Raw genomic sequence first — 15,062 nt, forward strand, 5'->3', positions numbered from 1 at the left:
GGGGAGTGAAACATCAATGTGTGGTTGCCTCTAGCACGCCCGCTACTGGGGACATGGCCTGCAACCCAGGCATGTGCCCTGACTGGGAAACACACTGGCAATGCGTTGGTTTACAGGCCTGCACTCAATCCCCACGCCACACCGGCCAGGGCCTTCATGTTCAGTTTTAATAATCTTTCTTATAAGATGTGATGCTCAGAACTGCTCACAGTTTGTCAAATGTGGTCTGATCAGTACAAAGCACAGGTGAGACTATCAGTGTCAAAGAATGTTAACTCAGGAAAAGACCTTAGATCTCATCTAGTCCAACAACCGCTTTCTGCATCCATGCATTAACAGTGAGGTTAAGTGACATCCCCAAGGACTCAGAACTAATTGATAATAAAAATGGGTCTGGATCTCAGGTCTCCAGATTGCTAATCCAGTTTTGTTTTGTTTTACCATAAGGCCTTTCTTTTCCTTACTTGAGTTCAATAAGCCATTGACACAACTTAAAATATTTCGGAGGATGGAATGAAATAGGCGTGGGGAATATAGTTCTGTAGCCATGCCATACTAGTGACTCATTTTATAATTATCCACTTTGAGATTATTAGTTGCTATTTGTTCAGGTCTCCTGCAATTCATATTTAGTTAAATTTTGGATGCCAAATATAGAATTTTACATGTATCTTTTTTACAGAATAGTTTCTAGTTTCCCTGTTTTCTCAGTCCCCTATGTACATGATTGTTATCTAGTGAGCAGGTGGTTTATTTATGTGGTTCTCTCTGCAGCTCCCCTTGTTCACACGACTGACTCCTACTCATTCTTTAAGACTCACCCAAGTTTCATATCCCCCCTCTATCTTCTCCACCAGTCTTGGGTAGATGCCCTTTGCGTGTGCCCTTCTAATGCCCACTGCATACCTGTGTCATGGGACATTTTTGCTGGTATTATTTGTTTATGTGGTCTCCCCACCACCTTCTAGAACAGATTTAGTGTCTTGGTCTTTATTTTAGATCTCCAGTTCATAAACCAATTCAAATTGTGGGGTGTCATTTTAGCATACATAGATTATAGCAGTCACCTATTGCCAATACAGATTGTAGTGCTCACCTGTTGTTACAAAAATGCTTTATAACAAACTACACCCCAGATCAGTGGCTTACAACAAAAGCATCTGTTCTCGTGCTTGTGGGTCTGTAGATCAGCTGCAGATGTCAGGTGTATTTTAGGCTCAACTGGGCTGGACTTAGCTCTAGCTTGCAGGTTGTGTGCAGATCTGCTTCCCCAGGGTTTATTCTTGGCTTCCCAAAGGAGAAGCATCTACCTGGAGCATACTCCTGCCTGGCAGATACTTTCTAGCTTTTAGAAAATGTTAGGAGTATTTATAAAGTTTCTCCATAGTAAAAATGTGTATGTCTTACACATGTTCTCTAAATAGAACACTTTCCCTCCCTTTATCATTCATCCCCTAAATATCAGTACAGGTTTTCTGGATGAAATAAACACAGGACACATCTCTTTTCTTTCTTTTTTATGACTGTTATTAATGATTTTAAAATATTCTTTGGGACTTTGTTTCCAGGCAGCTGTTGTGCTGTGTATGGATGTGGGCTTTACCATGAATAACTCCTTTCCTGGTGAAGAATCCCCATTTGAACAAGCAAAGAAGGTGATAACCATGTTTGTGCAGCGACAGGTAAGTGTCAGGTTGGCCTTGAGCTTGAAACTCCTAATTACTTCTAATACAAGATGTCCAGCCTCAGTGTTTGGGAATCTGAAGAGCTTTCTTACATATGCTCCCGTGCAAGTCCAGCTCTCATTAGAGCCTGATGCATTTTTCTTCTCTTGGTTTTGGCCCCTCCACTGGGTATTACAGTTTTTGCCAGAAACAAGAGGCAATGTCACATCATGTTTAAAAGTACAGTCTCTAGAGCCAGATGGCATGGGTTTGGATCCTTGTTCAGCCATGTCATTCACCGAGCTCATGCTCTTGAACCAGTCCTTCAGCTGCTTATCCTATCCTGGTTACCGTTTGCTGATAACATACTATCCCAAAAGTTAATATCTCAATGACATCTTTTAGCAAAAACATCTCTCAAGGTTCTGTGAGATGACTAGGTGGCCCAGTTGGGTGATTCTCTCTTCAGGCCTTTTGGACAGGCGCACTGGGATTGTCGCTGGGTCTGAGTCATCTGAAAGCTAACCTGAGCCAGACGTTCCAGGCAGCTCAGTCCCACAGCTGGTAATTATGGCCGTGAACTCAGTTGGGGCTGTCCATCAGAACCCTTATACACAGTCGCTCCATGTAGCTTGGGATTCTCACAGTGCACCTCCTGGTTCTAAAAAGCAATATCCCAAGAGTGCGTATTCTAAGAGACCTGCCTATGTGGCTTTTTATGGCCTAGCTTAAGAAATGTCAGAAAGTCATGTCTGCTGCTCTCTGTTAGTCAGGCAAGTCACTAAAGCCAGCTCACATTCAAAGTGGGGAGGGTGTGAACTAGACTCTTCTGTTGATTTCTGCTCTTTCTGCCTGGTATGACCTCTAAGTCCATGAAGCTCTGGTTCATTTCCTGGATACTGCTGCTCCTTCTGGACACCTCTGCTGTTTCTTGTGGGTATTTCCCTTTCCACTGGGCACTACGACCTCCCACCTGTCATCCTAGATTTTAACAAATTCTGATGATCTGGAGTCCCTAGTGTGTCAAAGATTAGAATGCCTCTAATCCCATTATTGGTTACAGTATTTGTGTTGGTTGTATTCAAGTAGTGCTCCTGTGCCCCAGGGTAGCATAGATTTTTTTTAAAAAGAGAAGCAGTGCATTTGGGCTCTGTTTCTTTTTTGGCTCTGCCCCTTCCCTGAAGTCTGAGTGAATCGGAAGGCTGGGAGACAAAACCTGGCGCCAGTCTCAGGCTGCAGTCAGAATTTCCTCCCCTCTCTGAGGCTTTGTTTCTGAGCAAGGTTCCTGTGCCTGGAGATCGATTCTTGTCCAGGAGGCAGAGAGAATTCTAGCTGGCTTGTCCCGCTGGTGTGCTGGGCATGTTTGAACCCCAGCACCTGGGACAGTTTCTCCATATACAACTAGGGATTGTAACTGGAGTTGGTAAGGGACAAGGAGTTTCACAGGCCAAACAGAAAAATGGAGAATGACAGAGTTTCATCCTTTCCCCATGTAGCGTTCTCCCCATTGATGCAAAAGGCTTACTCAGTAGGTGGAAACAGGGCTGCCTGTTGTGTCAGATACTATTTTTGTTTGATTATGAAATAGTTTGTAAAAAAGGCATATGCAGAGAGTAATATAATGAAAATCAATTTTCCCATTATCTAGCAATATATAATTCTTAAGCTTTGCCATATTTGTTTAATTTCTTTTTCTTTTTTCTTAAAAGATAAGATATTACAGATAAATGGGAAGCCCCTCGTGTATCTCTTTTCCTCAGAATTTGCATAGTTATCACTATGCATATTTTATACTTTGGGTTATAAGTATATTCATAAATAATATTTAATATTGTATGAATCTCTCAAAAGTTATGTGATGTTATTATATGGTATATGTAATTTTGCATCTTATTTTTTTCTCAACTTTATGTTTTTGAGATTTATTCCTGTTTATAAATGTTGCATAAATTTATTTTTTTACGGGTGCTAATATTCCATTTTATAAAAATATTCTCCAGTGTGTTTTTGTATTCTCCTGTTGATGGATAGTTTGTTTCCAGTTTTGCCCTGTTTGTCATAAACAGTGCTGAAGGGAACTTTCTGGCTCATTGAGTGCTTATGTGCACACGTAAGAATTTCTCTGTGGTGTATGTACCTGTGAGGGCAATTCCTGGGTTATAAGATATGAACCAGCAAAAAACTTTTTAATCTCTGGAAAATCTAAACCTGGGATAGTCGTTCCAGAAAGAAAGACTAAAATCTTTCAAATAATCAGTAGTTTTTATTGAGAATTAAAGTCAGATTTTGCTAGAATTGTTCAAGAGCAGTTGCCACCCTAGTATTCCCCCACCCGAAATTGTGCTGAAATGAAGGGTGGGGCTGATAGTCCATGAAATAGTCTGCTAGAACCTAGGAGTTGTCACTGTCCCGTGGGCCATCCAGCCCAATAATCTATTGTTGACAGTGGCACCAGGAACCTGCTGTAGGGAGCTATGGTTGTCTCAGCCCCTGAAGGGTAGTATCTAAAGGCTTCCATGTGGTGCTGTGTGGTTTTCAGCCTTCTAACATTCTTCTAGGTGTTCGCTGAGAGCAAGGATGAAATTGCATTAGTCCTTTTTGGTACAGATGGCACTGAGAATGCCCTTGCTTGCGAGGATCAGTATCGGAACATCACAGTGCACAGACACCTGATGCTACCAGATTTCAACTTGCTGGAGGACATTGAAAGCAAAATCCATCCAGGTTCTCAACAAGCTGACTGTATCCTTTTTCAGCCAAAGAAGACTCTTAAGACATTTTCTTTAATCTGAGGAATGATGATCTAGTTTGGTGAGGTTCTCTAAGAGTCTCAGCTCTGACTGTGGACATTTTTGGCTCTGAGGACGTGGAGATGATTTAACGGGAAGTTAATCAGGTTGGGTTGGGTGCCTGGATTCCAGGTCCTGCAGAATAGAATCTTGCCCCTTCTTTGCACTAGTGATGTCGGGAGGATGGGAGGCAGAGAAAGGGGAAGATACCAGGGGCACATGTATGTATTGACGATGTGTACAGGGTTTGGTGGTGGGGATAGTCAGAAATGTTTGGATGCAGAGAATTTATTTCTAGAAGAGGGCACCATTAGCACTCTCCACACTTTCCTGATTGGAGGATATTTTTGTGCCAAATCAGACTGATAGCCAACCTGTGAGATCTCCAGTTTCTTCCACAGCTGCCCTCATTTAAAGGGGTTACTATTTTTCTAAACAGTAGTGCCATCTCTGATCACTAGGAGGTGCTGCTGTGCTGGGAGCAACTGATAAATGCAGTGTAATGGATCACTTCATGTTTAAGAGTGGACTGTTAATCACAAAAAAAATGGATTCTAGTCATTGTTGAATGGCATCATAATTTTTGGTTAAATGAATGAAATATGTTAGATTACCTTTTGGTTTATTTTACTTTTCCTGGTTATTATATGTTTTAGCATATATACTTTGATATATAGCATATGTGAATATATATTAGTGAAATGAACTTTGGAAGAGGGGCCATTGGACAAATACCTTTAAATCACTACATAGTCAGCCCAGTGTCCAAAGTTTCCAACACTGTGGACTTCACTGGAAGAAAGCCGCATGTTCTTAGGATGAAGGGACTGTTTGCTGATATCTTCTGTCCTTAACTGGCTGAGTCCTGGATGCACTCGTTGTGTGCATGGATGTGATTCAGAAAGAAACTGTGTAAGTGTCTCAACTGAGTCTTTCTACAAAAATTGTATGGGTTGATCCTCAGTGCACCATGTGATCCGTTGTTACAGTGGCATGTGTGTTGTGTGGCTAAAGAAACATTTGATAGACTTCAGTGGTTCGGTGCAACCTCTCTTTCGTAAAAGTTTTAAAAAAGGAAGGGTTATTCTGAGTGGGAATTTCTCTGGGAGGAATACATGTTTGGCTTATTTTGGATTCCTTCTTATTTGACTTAAGCTAATTACGAGGAGTTTTTAAAGGGAATTTAAAAAAATACTAAGTCGTATGATCCATATGGTATTGAAATTAGATGTATAGTAACTCTGGCCAGCTTCCTAATCCATTACTTTTAAATTACCATGCCTTTAAAATATGTCTTTGAATATACACGCAAACACATCCCTTGACTGTTAGGAAAAAAGATTTGCATAAAAATCTCAGACCTAAATTTGTGTTATAATTTTTCAGTGTCTCTACGTTCTTTGCAAAATTCTGCCCCCAGCCCTGGGAGAGGGATCAGACCAGGGTGTTTGGCAGGTGGGCCTTGCAAAGCTGAAGTCGTACCCTGAGAGAGTTGCTTGTTCCCCTTCTGCCTGTGCGGAGACTGGAAAGGAATCCTTTTCAATCATAATGACTACATCTTTAACTGAAGTTATAGTTAGGAAATCAGGGACATAATATTTCCATAGTGCACAGAAAGTTTTCTAAGACATTAAAAGTGTGAGTTATAACCAGATGATTATGTGTTTGTTAGAAACTTAACTGAGTATCAATAATATGTAGATTTTACATTGTAAATCACATTTGTTTACTGTATCTAGATTCATTCCTTAGCCTCTTTCTGCTTAGTGAACAAGTGGATTTGAATCTATAGGAATTAATTCAGGAGAATGATTTCCTAACGTGACAACTCTCTCTTTTAGAGGAAAGAAGTTTGAGAAGAAGCATATTGAAGTGTTCACTGACCTCAGCAGCCCATTCAGCAAAGATCAGCTGGATATTATAATTCATAACTTGAGGACATCCAATATCTCCCTGCAGTTCTTGTAAGGCCATAAGAATAATGTTTGTAGACAAATCCTGTGCTCTCACAACATAGTGAGTGGGCCCCTTTATAGAGTGCTTGCTCCCATGAGTCTTCGCTCTGAGTCGGAGTCTGTTAGGTGATTGACCTCTACAAATGTTCACTGCCTACTCTCTGTGTTCCAGGAACTCTTCTGAGTGTGGTGACAAAGGGATGAAAATTACATTGAATCACAGGAATTTAGCTCCTAACCAGCTCTAGACAACTGTATCTTACAGTAGATAACTTTAGAGTAGAGAGGAATGTCAGCTTGGGAATCATTTTAAACACATGTAATGTCTCTTTTTAACTCGTTCAGATCTAAAGGAAACACACACATATATAAAATGTAATTTGCTTATGTGTATTTAGAGATGGGAATATATTTTACAGTTTGCTGGGGAGAGAGCCCTCCCCAATAACTTGAATTTCCCCTTCAGACATTTCCTTTCTTTATCTTCTGTGAGTTCTTTTCACTATTCTGATCCTTCCTGCTGTGTCTGAAACCTATTTTTTTTCTTTTCCTATTTTTGGTGAAAGCAGAGTGGTAGTATAGTACAGTGATTTTCAACTGGTATACAACAACACAATGCATGTCTTAAAAATTACGGTGGTACAGCAGTTGAAAATTGCTGGTATGGGATGATGAATTATTAGGCTTCTGGGGACACTCATTTTTCAGACTGAGAGCTATACTAAGAAGCCTCCAGCTCAGAGCCATAAGGCTTTGGCTTCAAAATGCCTGCCATGGGAAATTAAGCTCATCCCTTACATGTGGGTACCTCTTAGAACTGCTGAGGGGCATCGCCTTTCTGTAGAAAAATAGTTCAGAATAACTCATCCTACTGATACTTGGTAAAATGGTCCTTCACAGGAATTAAGTGCTTTAGAAGTGACACTTCTCTTATTGAGTTAAGGTTTTCTCCACACTTCAAAAGCCCAGCTCAGCTCCTGTTCCCTGTTCATAATCTCAGGATGCCTTTATATGGCTGAAGCATACAGCACTTCTGTCAATGTCATTGGAAAGGGCTACTTTATTTTGTATGAGCAATACTGTGAAGCATGCCGAAGAGGGAAACAAACAGCCTTTTCTTCTCCTTGCTCATTATTTGACCAGCTCTATTTTTTGAAAAGGAGGATGGGAAGTAATATGCTCTCTTCCTGTGCTACAAATTTCCAGCATGCAAAGTAGAGTTTTGGTTTTATCGTTTGGTGCATGCTGTGTATGTTTGGTTATTCCAGGTGGACTGAAAAAATAACAACAGGTCAAAGAAGCATTGAGTTCTGAGCAGGACTGTTCCTTGACCCTAGTTTTTAGATTCTTCTACTGACTACCTAGAAAGTTTATTTCTGGTTAATGCAGGGTAGAAAAACTGTTATTGTAACTTCTTTTTCCTGGCTAACTTCCCAACTTCATTTCCACCTCATTCTTCCCTGTTTCCTGGTTCATGTTATAGAAACAGCAATAACTGGATGCAAACTCTGTGTTCCACACCCTGTTTCCTGGAAGCTGTTTATCTGATAGGTAATACAGGACATGCAAATATGTCATGCTAGTTATACATAAAAAATAAAACCATGAAGCCCTGTTTTAATTATAGCAAATAAAATGGTAGAGAAATCATCCTTAAAACCATCCACAGAGGATGAGCAACAGGTTGAGTGAACTGATAAAATTGTTGAATTCAGTTGTTTAGGTTTCCAGGGGCAAAGTGAGGGGATATGCTACGCGGAGAGAACGGTGCCCTTTCGATCCGATACACGGCTGAGTCTTTGCTCCCTCACTTACTAGCTGTGTGGCTTAGGCCAAATTACTTCATCTTTGCAGCTTTAGTTTCTTTTTGGAAAATAAGAGGTAGAAATCTCTGTTCACCTAATATATACGGATTAAATTAGGTTGTTTACATGAAAGCATTTGTAAAGTGCCGTGTAAAGTATTATCATGAGATGTGTTGGGTTGGCTTATTTTTCAATTTGTGTATTGATTAGTGAAGCCCAGCCTAGTTTTCGTCTCATTTCAGTCAAACAACTGGAGTGAAACACAAGAACAAATTGGTTTTACATATTTCTAGCAATTATCTGATTTCTATGTAGGAATTCTCGGTCTGTAATATAATAATAATGATAACATTATTTGAGTTTTAAGTATTTTATACACATTCTTTACACTTTATAATAACCTTGAGGGATCATTAATTAATAGGTAATTATTTTTTTATTTTTCACTGCCTAGAATATCACCCAGCCTTTTCTAGAAGGCATATCTTCCGAAATTTTAACCTAATGGCTTGATGAAGGCTGACATTTTCTAGATCTGGTCCCAGACTATCCGTGATTCCTGTTTTTGTTTTTGTTTTTTTAAAATGTGAGAGTAGAGGGCTAAACACTCAGTTGCTTTTGGGTAGTGGAGTTGGGTAGTGTGAGCTTGACTGTGTTCAGGGGCAGCGGGGAGGGAGCCAGGCTGAGAGAGCGAAGCCAGCACCAGAGCTGGGGACAGAGGGTGACAGGGTCAGGTGATCTTGTGTTTGAGACTGGTCGCCCTGAAGTCATGCGCAATTCTGCCTTTTCAGTTACTTGGTTATGTAAGCCAATAAATTTCCCATTTTTACCAAATCAGAGAAGCTTTGGCTACTTGAAACTGGTAGAATATTGGCTAAAGTAGATTAGTGCCATTGACAGATGAGAAATTTGAAGCTCAGAAAGATTGGCTGACATGCCCATTTTCTCATTGCTAGTGAGCGACAGTCACAGGATTGGAACCCAGTTGATTATCTGGCTTCAGAGCTTGTCTTCTGAACCACTGCTGATCTTTTCCTGACAGTTTGCCTTTCCCAGTTGGCAAGGAGGACGGAACTGGGGATAGAGGAGACGGCAACTTGCGCTCGGACCGCCCTGGGTCGCCCTTTCCTTTAAAAGGAATTACTGAGCAGCAAAAAGAAGGTGTTCAGATGGTGAAAAGGGTGATGACGGCTTTGGAAGGTGAAGATGGGCTGGATGAAATTTATTCTTTCAGGTGAGAAGTGAAAACCTTGATTATAATTCTCGGTTGTACCTTTTTAAATTTCTGATCAGAGGGCTTCCTAATGTTTTTCTCTTTCTTGGCTACTCTTGAATTAGCAGTTATTCTTTTAAAAAAATATATTTTATTTATTCATTTTTAGAGAGAGAGAGGAAGGGAGGGAGAAAGAGAGGGAGAGAAACATTGATGTGTGAGAGAAACATCTATCGGTTGCTTCTAGCACACCCCCAACAGGGGACCTGGCCTGCAACCCAGGCATGTGCCCTGCCTGGGAATCGACTCAGCCACCTTTCCGTTTGCAGGATGATGCCCAATCCACTGAGCCACACCAGTCAGGGCAGCAGTTATTCTCTAATAAATTCTTTGGTTTTCATTGAAGAAATGGTACACCAGTCTCTAATCTTTTTTTTTGTAGGTTTGTGTGGTTGGCACAAGATTTATTGTTTATTTCTAGGACTTCGTCAATGAAGTTTGGAAATACATAGATAACACAAAATATTTAACAAGTCAAAATGTAAAAGGTGAGGTAGAGTATTTCTTTATACCCAGCTTGGGGCACATTTCTTAGGTCCTTTCATATACCTACAAAACACATTCTTAATTATAAAAAGTGGTGGCAGATCTAGATAATCAGTATCCTCTTCACTTCTGGTTTAGGTTTTAGGAGGTAACTATATCATTTATCAAGATACTATGATTGTCACTACATAAAAGTCACTATACTATAAAAGTCACTATATCATTTATCAAGATACTATGATATAGTGACTTTTCAAAAAACTTTTGGTCACAAAAGGGTTGGGCCAGGCAAAACAAAACAGAAACCCTCCCAAATATAAAGAACTTATGACCTGCTGATTTCATGTGGATTTTGTAAAGATAGAATGATTTAAGAAATATGAAATCTTTGAAGTACTATAACAATAAAGCAAACTACTTCTTTCAACCATCCAGTTAAAGACTATGGGAGACACTCTTTCCTTGATTCTTGCTATTCTTGGTTGGACTTGGACACACACTTACTTAGAGCAGAGGCCCTGAGAGGGGTCAGTAGCATCTGGAACAGTATGTGTGTGAGGGGCCTGGTTGGGTGAAGGTGGAAGCAGTACTTCACCATGCAGTATGGCCTGTGTAGTGTAAAAACTCGGATAATGCCACTTGATGTTGGCAAATTAGTTCCAGTTCATCAATAAATACATAAAATACAGGAATTTTAAGCTAAGTTCTCAATTGAAGTAAAGCTTCAACAATTAGGATTTTTTTTGAGTAGCTATAGTATATATCTACTCTAATTTCTTTTCTCAATCACAATTTTTAAATATTTCTGGTGAGCTCTAATTGAAAAGCAATGCGTCTTGATTTTCTAAATGTAGACACCCTTGAAAATTATAGGTAAATGGGCATTTTGGAAATTGAATTGTAATTTCACAAGGGGTTGGCAAAGGAATCAGTGAGGAATCCTGTAAAGTGATGGTTTTTTGTCATAATGTGTCCCTAAGTTACTTCTCTTTCAAATTTGGACACAGCTTGCTCTAATGTGGGAATACATCTCTTAAGCTAAGATATTCACCATCATATCAGAAAGAAAAATTATAGGCTAATAAAAATTACTGTTTAAAAAGTTTATTTTCCTGTAACATAGCAAGGAGGGAAATTTCTGTGTTTTGTCCCAGCAGTTTGAACTATGATTGTACGTCTGTCATGAAGTTGTGAACCAGAACTTTGCCAACTAATAGAGTACCCATTATCCATGTATGGCTGTTGAAATTTAAATTCATTAAATTAAGTAAAATTAAAAACTTAGCCCCTTAGTCACACTATTTCAAGTGCTCAGTAGCCTTTTGAAGAGGCGTGGTTAGAAATAGGACGTTTCCATGTCCACAGAAAGTTGTACGGACAGCACTGGACTGGACTTACGTCTAGAAGGTGTTAGGAAGATGACTTGACTTCTACTTTGGGAGGTTCAAATCAACTTCAAAGCGGATCCAGTTCTCAGTTGTTATGTATGAGATGTTGGTGTTTAGAACTTGCTCTGGAACAGAATCCAAACCTCACAATGGTTTTAGATGTGACTCACACTTGGACTAGCAATGTCCTGTGAGACAGATTGCACCTGGTTCAGACCTGTTCATTCCTCAACAAATCCGAAGGCAAGGTGTACCATAAGCTTCAGAAGTAGGTTGTCAGATAGAACATCTGCTACTCATTGTAGATTATTTCTGAAAATTGGAGTCTTCTGAGGCCTCTTTGTCCATAATTCTGGATAATGTCATGTTTTTCTAGATATATTTTTCATTTGTATCAAGTGGATCAATCATAGTCCAGACTGTATGCTTTGAATGTATTCGGTCATTAATTCCTTTGTTCTTTGTTTTAGTGACTACCACAAATTCCGAATGTTGCCTATCATCTCTGTATTGTGTTTGATTGGGGGCCAGACAAAAATAGAACTGATCTGGACTTAAGTTCAAATGAAGTAACACTTTACAGTGTGTTTGCTACCCCTCAAGCTTCCCCATCCCTCTGCAGTAAGAAACCTAGAGTTTTCGATCTGCTTTACCTTAAGACTAAAATACAGACTGGTAAATAAGTTCATTTACCCCCTGGAGAGTCTTTATTTAACTCTCTCCATTATACGCATGCCTTTTATTTAAGAGAATTGGAATTAATAAAAATTGTAGAGTTGAGAGCAGTGATATTGTAGGATGGTACCTGCCCAGTGGTACCCTAGATAGGGGTTCTTATCCTCAGGTCGATGGCTTTCAGGGAGTTGGGCGAACCCTTATATTGTGTGCAGCCTCATTTGTGAATGTGCTTTTATCCTATCCTCAGAATGTCCTTCGTCCTGAAAAAAATGTTAACAACTGGTTGAATTGAAAGAAAAGATTGGATAGGGGTAGATAGAGATGTTCATTTTCATCTGTCAGTAAAGTAATTCGGCTGCTTCCTCCTGAGCCAACTCAATTGGATCCTGGCCCTCTCCCAACTTGGGATTGTCACATTCCTGCCATCCCCTGCTGTTCTTCTCTTTATGATCAACAACAGTGCACTTCTCATTCTACAAAACTAAGCACATCATTTCAGCACTATTAACAGTTTAAAATTGTTGCTTTCATTGTGTATTTTTCTTTACTTAAGTGAGAGTCTGAGACAACTGTGTGTCTTTAAGAAAATTGAGAGGTCTTCCATTCCTTGGCGCTGTCAGCTGACCATTGGCTCCAATTTGTCCATAGAGATTTCGGCTTATAAATCGGTAAGTGGTTGGTACACATTTTTTTTTTAAAGAAATGTTACCTGCAGGCAAATATGCTTACATAAGGATCTAACAGTTCGTGTGTGGGTTATTCAGTACCATAATTACTGCTTCTCTGACTGCTCTCCCTGTTTGTATCAGTTCTGTCTCTCTCTTGGGAAAAGGCATGTGAGGAGAGGATGTTCTATGAATTATTTCTGATGAAGATTGGTTCCCTCCTCTTTCTTTCTGTCCATTGATAGTTAATTGTTAACCATAAGTTCCAGGCCTTTCTCTCTCTCTCCCTCTCATTTTTGTAAAGAAAGAAAATGAAATGCATTAACTTCATTAATGCATTTGGTGATGATGAACTTCTTTAGCTTTTTCTTGTGTAATTATAGTATCATAGCAGAAATACAGGATGTACAACAGAGTTAAGAATTGGAGTTTTGAAAACTCAGTTACACCTAATTCCATTATTAATGATCTGGTAGTAACAGTGTCTGTGAAGTATCAAAAAATGTTCACTTGGTACTGTGGAATTACCTTTTGTAATACATGTGTGTTTGTACATAATAGCATACCTTCAGAAATGAGTTACTTTAGCTAATTTGTTAAATTCCAATTTGAGTATGTGCTCTGATCTATGCCTTCACATGACTCTCTTTGCCTTTTTTAATTTAAATGTACAAAGTAAATATATAAAAGCATTTAAATATACAAAATATACAAAAACATGTGTTTATATAAATTTATATATTATAGTGTTTTTTAATATATTCAGGAACTTAATTCCAAAACACACTACAAATCCATGAAATCTTTGCAGGTTCTTTTTCTTCTTATTCTTTTTACTATGTATTGGTTTCAGGTGTACAGCTTAGTGGTTAGACGATCATATACTTTACAAAGTGTCCCCCTTGATATTTCCAGTACCCTAACTGGCACCATACGTAGGTATCACAATATTGCTGACTGTATGTCCTATGCTTTACTTTCCCACAACTATTTAGTAACTACCGATTTGTGCTTCTCAGTCCCTTCATCTCTTTCACCCAGTGCCCCAACGCCTCCTCCCTATGGCAGTCACCAGTTCTGAGTCTGTTCCAGTTTTGTTTGTTTATTTTGTTCTTTAGATTCCATACATAAGTGAGATCATATGGTATTTGTCTTTCTCTGCTGATTTATTTCACTGAGCATAATACCCTTTAGGTCCATCCATGCTATTGCAAATGGTAAGATTTCATTCTTTTTTACGGCCGAGTAACATTCCATTGTGTAAAGGTACCACTGCTTTTTTATCCACTCTTCTGTCGATGGGCACTTGGGCTGCTTCCATAGCTTGGCTATTGTAAATAATGCTGCAGTGAACATAGGGGTGCGTGTATTCTTTTGAATTAGTGTTTTGGGTTTCTTTGGATAAATCCCTATAAATGGAACCACTGAGTCATAAGGCAGGCTCATTTTTAATCTTTTGAGGAAACTCCATACTGTTGTTCACAGTGGTTACACCAATCTGCATTCCCACCAACAGTGCACAAGGGTTCCCTTTGCCCCACATCTTCACTAGCACTTGTCATTTGTGGATTTATTGATAATAGCCGTTATGACAGGTGTGAGGTGTTAGCTCACTATAGTTTTAATTTGCATCTCTGATGGCTAGTGATGTTGAGCATCTTTTCACATGTCTGTTAGTCTTCTATTTGTCCTCTTTGGAGATGTATCTATTCAGATCCCCTGCCCATTTTTAATTAGATTGATTGCATTTTTTGATATTAAGTAGTATGAGTTCTTTATAAATTTTGGATATTAAGCACTTTTTGGATGTATCATTGCCAAATATGTTCTCCCATTTAATAGGTTTTCTCTTCATTTTTTAAAATTATACTTTATTGATTATACTATTACAGTTATCCTAATTTTTCCCCCTTTTCCTCCCCTCCAGCCAGCACCTCCACTCCCTCAAGCAATCTCCATACCTTTGTTTGTGTCCATACATCAGGATATAAGTTCTTTGGCTTCTCCATTTCCTATACTGTACTTTACATCCCCATGACTACTGTGGAACTACCAATTTGTGCTTCTTAATCCCATCAGCTTTTCACCTATTACCCAAACCTTCATCCCATCTGGCTGTCATCAAATTGTTCTCGGGATCTATGATTCTGTTTTTGTTCTGCTTTTTGCCTCATTTATTTTTTAGATTCAATTGTGATAGCTGTGTATTTATTGCCATTTTATTGTTCATAATCTTGATCATCTTTTTTCCCTAAATAAGTTCCTTTAACATTTCATATAATAATGCTTTGGTGATGATGAACTTCTTTAGCTTTTTCTTGTCTAGGAAGCTCTTTATTTGCCCTTTGATTCTAAATGA

The 15,062-nt window shown here is 39.1% G+C and overlaps 1 protein-coding gene across 3 annotated transcripts in view; it reads left to right on the forward strand.

Moving 5' to 3' along the window:
* XRCC5 (X-ray repair cross complementing 5) overlaps window positions 1–15,062 on the forward strand; it is a 95,280-nt gene that overhangs the window by 2,087 nt on the left and 78,131 nt on the right. For all 3 annotated transcript variants that reach the window (XM_024563847.4, XM_053919060.2, XM_053919059.2), the window contains exons 2-7: window positions 1,569–1,682; window positions 4,223–4,406; window positions 5,317–5,365; window positions 6,295–6,417; window positions 9,256–9,447; window positions 12,592–12,706. In XM_024563847.4, coding sequence (XP_024419615.2) covers window positions 1,569–1,682; window positions 4,223–4,406; window positions 5,317–5,365; window positions 6,295–6,417; window positions 9,256–9,447; window positions 12,592–12,706 — 777 coding nt within the window. The remainder of the gene's footprint in view (window positions 1–1,568; window positions 1,683–4,222; window positions 4,407–5,316; window positions 5,366–6,294; window positions 6,418–9,255; window positions 9,448–12,591; window positions 12,707–15,062) is intronic.

The sequence above is a fragment of the Desmodus rotundus genome, chromosome 2, assembly GCF_022682495.2.
Source record: "Desmodus rotundus isolate HL8 chromosome 2, HLdesRot8A.1, whole genome shotgun sequence".
NCBI lineage: Eukaryota > Metazoa > Chordata > Mammalia > Chiroptera > Phyllostomidae > Desmodus > Desmodus rotundus.